The 5,534-nt window shown below is 47.6% G+C and overlaps 1 protein-coding gene across 1 annotated transcript; it reads left to right on the top strand.

The window, feature by feature from the left end:
- Nucleotides 1-4,249: 4,249 nt before the first annotated feature.
- ZNRF4 (zinc and ring finger 4) lies at nt 4,250-5,161 on the top strand. The gene has a single exon (XM_070732164.1). It carries the CDS (start codon nt 4,250-4,252, stop codon nt 5,159-5,161), a length of 912 nt encoding a protein of 303 aa, XP_070588265.1.
- The last annotated feature ends 373 nt before the right edge of the window (nt 5,162-5,534 follow it).

The raw sequence follows: 5,534 nt of genomic DNA, 5'->3' as shown, positions 1-5,534 counted from the left end.
GTTTTTACTACTGGGTTGGTGAGTGTGACTTGCTGGGTGTGGTTTGGCCTCGTAGGTGTGGCTTGGTAGGAATGACAGGGAAATGATACTGCAAAGTCCCCACTTCCTCCCAATCAGCTGGGACTCAGGAGGCAGAGAATAGATGGAGGTGGAGCCAATCAGAGGTTGTATTTCCCAGTTCGGCCGAACTATTCCAAATTTCCACTACCAGTTCGCCAGAACTGGTCAGAATCTGCTGAATCCCATCTCTGAGTCAACGGGGCCATCTAGGTCAAAATTGAACAGCCCTCTCTCAACAGAGGGGGGTGGGAATATAAGATCATTTATATACAGAGCCAAGGGGGCGCAGTGGTTAGAGTGCAGCACTGCAGGCTACTTCGGCTAACCGCTAGCTGTAGTTCAGCAGTTCAAATCCCACCACCAGCTCAAGGTTGACTCTTCCTTCCATCCTTCCGAAGTGGGTAAAGTGAAGACCCAGATTGTTGGGGTCAAAAAGCTGACTTTGTGAACCGCTTAGAGAGGGCTGTAAAAGCACTAGGAAGTGGTATATAAGTCTAAATGCTAATGCTATTGCTACAATATACAATGCAGCTCCCAGATGGCTGTTCTTGGACCACTCCCAGGGGTGGGCTGCTGGCCGGGCCGGGGTCTGGGGGACGCAGTGGGGTAGCAAAAATGGAGCTCTACCCTAGAGTACCCGATTTGCACTGAACAATGTTGAAGGAAAAGGCATAAGCCACGCCCACAGTGTAGTGGTTAAAGACCTCGGTAAACTAACAACAAAAGACTTAAGTGCCAAAGCCCACTGCAACAACATAGCCAAGAAGGCTTCTAGAGTTGTAAACCTAATCCTACGTAGCTTCTGCTCTGGCAATCTCACACTACTAACCAGAGCTTACAAAACTTTCGCCAGACCCATCCTCGAATACAGCTCATCTGTTTGGAACCCATATCGCATCTCAGACATCAACACCCTCGAAAATGTCCAAAGATACTTCACCAGAAGAGCCCTTCACTCCTCCACTCGAAATAGAATACCCTATGAGACTAGACTTTCAATCCTGGGCCTAGAAGGCCTAGAACTAAGACACCTTAAACACGATGTAAGTATTGCCCACAAGATCATATGCTGCAACGTCCTGCCTGTCGGCGACTACTTCAGCTTTAACCACAACAACACAAAAGCACACAACAGATTTAAACTTAATATTAACAGCTCCAAACTTGACTGTAAAAAATATGACTACAGTAACCAAGTTGTCAAAGCGTGGAACTCATTACCAGACTCCATAGTGTCATCCCCAAACCCCCAACACTTTACCCTGAGATTATCCATGGTTGACCTATCCAGATTCCTAAGAGGTCAGTAAGGAGCGAGTACAAGTGCACTAGAGTGCCTTCCGTCCCCTGTCCCATTGCTCTCCTATATCTCCTATACCTTTCTTCTATTCCTATATCTCTTCTTCTATTCTTTCATTGATATGTTTTATTCCTATATTTTCTCTTCTATTCTTTCTTAGATATATTTTACTATGAGTATATCCTCTTTAACCTTCATTATGTATTTTACTAAATGTATACCCACTAAAACAGTGTTTCCCAACCTTGGCAACTTGTAGATATTTGGACTTCAACTCCCAGAATTCCCCAGCCAGCGAACGCTGGCTGGGGAATTCTGGTAGTTGAAGTCCAGATATCTTCAAGTTGCCAAGGTTGGGAAACACTGCACTAAAACCCTCATTGTGTACTGGACAAAATCAATCAATCAATCAATCAATCAATCAATAAAAATGTGCATGCATGCAGGACCCCCACACACACCCTGCGGTATATAAATGTAACTGCTATTGCTATTGGTATACAGTCATGCTGGCCAATATGGCCATGGAACATGTCTTTGGACAATGCTTGCTCCCTTGTCCAAGAAATGGAGATGAGCACCACTTCCTAAAGTCAGACACAATAGCAGTAATAATAGCAGGAACTACGGGAGGGATCCTGGAGCCTTAATAGACAACTACAGTGGTACCTCTACCTAAGAACACCTCTACTTACAAACTTCTTAAGATAAGATAAGAACCGGGTGTTCAAGACTTTTTGCCTCTTCTCAAGAACCATTTTCCACCTACAAACCTGAGTCTCTGAAACTGTAACCGGAAAAAGCAGGGAGAAGCCTCTGTGGGGCCTCTCTAGGAATCTCCTGGGAGGAAACAGGGCCGGAAAATGTGGGGAGAAGCCTCCATGGGGCCTCTCTAGGAATCTCCTGAGAGGAAACAGGGTCAGAAAATGTGGAGAGAAGCCTCCGAGGGGCCTCTCTAGGAATCTCCTGGGAGGAAACAGGGCCAGAAAAGGCGGGGAGAAGCCTCCGTGGGGTCTCTCTAGGAATCCCCTGGGAGGAAACAGGGCCAGAAAATATGGGGAGAAGCCTCCGTGGGGCCTCTCTAGGAATCTCCTGGGAGGAAACAGGGACGGAAAAGGCGGGGAGAAGCCTTCGTGAGGCCTCCCTAGGAATCTCCTGGGAGGAAACAGGGCCTCCACCCTCCCTGTGGTTTCCCCAATCACACGCATTATTTGCTTTTACATTGATTCCTATGGGGAAAATAGCTTCTTCTTACAAACTTTTCAACTTAAGAACCTGGTCATGGAATGAATTAAGTTTGTAAGTGAAGGTACCACTGTAGTTAAATATGAGACAAAAAGAGAAAGTCCTAAGTTGCATTAACAGGGGGATACATTCTAGGACTAGGGTGGTACTAATATCAGTCTATAAAGCCTTAGTAAGACCACACCTGGAATGCTGCATCCAATTTTGGTCACCGCTCTATAAAAAAGATGTTGAGACACTAGAAACAGTGCAGAGCAGAGCAACCAGGATGATTAGAGGACTGGAGGCTAAAACATATGAGGAACGGTTGCAGGAACTGGGCCTGGCTAGTCTAGTGAAGAGAAGGACCAGAGGAAACAAGATAGCAGCCTTCCAATATTTGAGGACTTGTCACAGAGAGGAAGGGGTCAAGCTATCTCAGGGACTGCCTTCTGCCGCATGAATCCCAGTGACCAGTTAGGTCCCACAGAGTGGACCTCCTCCGGGTCCCGTCAACTAAACAATGTCGTTTGGTGGGACCCCGGGGAAGAGCCTTCTCTGTGGTGGCCCCGGCCCTTTGGAACCAACTCCCCCCAGAGATTAGAATTGCCCCCACCCTCCTTGCCTTTCGTAAGCTTCTTAAAACCCACCTCTGCCATCAGGCATGGGGGAACTGAGATATTCCTTCCCCCTAGGCCTTTACAATTGATGCATGGTATGGTTGTATGTATGTTTGGTTTTACAATAAGGGGTTTCTTAGTTGTTTAGTATTGGACTGTTACATGCAGTTTTTTATTACTGTTGTTAGCTGCCCCAAGTCTGCGGAGAGGGGTGGCATACAAATCCAATAAATAAATAAATAAAATAAATATTTCCCAAAGCACCCAAAGGCCAGACTGGATGTAAACAGATCAAAGAGATATTTAACCCAGAAATAAAGGATATTTTTTTTCACAGTGAGAACAATCAACCAATGGAACAGAGGTTTTTGAGAGCTTCGTTACTCGAAGAAGAGACTGGGCTGCCATCTGTCAGAAATGGTGTAGGGTACGAATAGGCAAAGTTGGGTCTCTTATGACTTGTGGACTTCAACTCCCAGAATTCCTAAAGCCAATCATGCTAGCTCAGGAATTCTGGGAGTTGAAGTCCACATGTCATAGAAGAGCCCACTTTGCCTACCTCTGGACTAGAGGACCTCCAAGGTCCCTTCCAACTCTGTTATTCTAATTCTGATTCTTAACAACAGGGGAGGGGAAACCTTTATCTTTACTCTTACCTGCTTATGTTTTAAGTACACATCAGTCCTTCTTCTCTCCTTGCCACTCAGTGATAGTAGCCCAAGCAATGAGCAAGTGATGTCACAAGGGAGTTGTGGGCTGTTTCAAACGACTAGGCCTAGGGTGGGCAAGAGCCACAGGCGCTGTGTTGAAAAGTGTGGTATCGGTGTGGTTGAGAGAAACAAGTTGAGTTTCACAATTTCAAGAGACGAGGGGATTCCAAGGAAGGAGACCTCTGGAGCCTGCTCTTGAAGACCATTGTTTCATTGACATTGGCCTCGGTGGCGCCCTCATCACCTCTCCAAAATGCCAAAGGGTTGAGACCTAGACACGCCACCAACCTCTCTCCATCTTCCATCCGTTGCGTCCGGAGAAAGCGATCTCCACCATGTGGGGCTTGGCGGAAACTCTTCCTCTGCTCGTGACCATTTCCTTGTTTCTCGAGACCGCCTTGGCCAAACCATTTGTTCACGTGGTGTACAAGCAGAATGACACCTGTATGGATTTCAATGCCGCCCCGGCCTGTTTCGGCCCGTCCATGCCTGCAACTGGTCTCAAGGGCTACCTGCTTGAAACGGTGCCTGCCAATGCATGTCACCCTATAAAAGCCGCTCCAGTTTCCAACCGGACTCCTTCTGGCTTCGTCGCCCTCATCCGCCGATACGACTGTTCCTTCAACCTCAAGGTTTTCCATGCCCAGGAAGCTGGATACCGGGCAGCGATCATCTACAACTTGTGTTCTGATTTCTTGGTGAACATGGCGGTGAACATGGAAGAGAGAAGGCTGCCGATCATTATCCCGTCGTTGTTTATTGGACGGACAGCTTCTAAGCTTTTGAGAAGGCAGGTTCATTCCGCAAAGGATGCCCAAATTATGGTGGTGGTCCCTCAGAGTTATTACAATTCCTGCTCGGACGAAACGTATGTGGCTCTTTGGGAATTAGCTGTCTATGACTTGCCAATCTGGCCGGGTTATTGTACTCAACAACTGTTCCTCAAAGTCCTCCAGGAATTTGGGCTGTTGATCAGCCTCAGCATGGGGGCTAGCTTCTTGCTTCTGGTCAGTTGGGTGAAATGGGGCCGGCCCAGCCAAGGCATCCGAGTGAAGACCTTCAAACACGGTGACAGTTATGACACCTGTGTCATCTGCATGGCGGATTATGAAGCAGGGGACCGGCTGAAGGTTCTGCCCTGCACCCATGTCTTTCACGCCACCTGTATCAACACCTGGTTACTTATCCAACCCATGGCGGGCAAGACATGCCCAATCTGCAAGCAGAAGGTCAACAGTGCGATCTAGGGAGGCGACGGAGATGCGGTTTGAGAAGAAACAGAGTTGGGACCTCCGGATGCAATGGGAGGGGTGGGGGCAGAGAAACAACACAATTCTGCCAAGTTGTGGTCATTGTGCATGTTGTCTTTTTAGGGATTTGGGGCTTCAATGGTCAGAAACAGAGTTGGGACCTCCGGATGCAATGGAAGGGGTGGGGACAAAGAAACAACACAATTCTGCCCAGTTGTGGTCATTTTGCATGTTGTCTTTTTAGGGATTTGGGGCTTCAATGGTCAGAAATGGTCAGAAACAGAGTTGGGACCTCTGGATGCAACGGGAGGGGTGGGGACAGAGAAAAAACACAATTCTGCCCAGTTGTGGTCAATGTGCATGTTGCCTT

Source organism: Erythrolamprus reginae, chromosome 1, assembly GCF_031021105.1.
Source record: "Erythrolamprus reginae isolate rEryReg1 chromosome 1, rEryReg1.hap1, whole genome shotgun sequence".
Classification (NCBI taxonomy): domain Eukaryota; kingdom Metazoa; phylum Chordata; class Lepidosauria; order Squamata; family Dipsadidae; genus Erythrolamprus; species Erythrolamprus reginae.
This window is presented reverse-complemented; position numbering and strand designations above follow the sequence as displayed.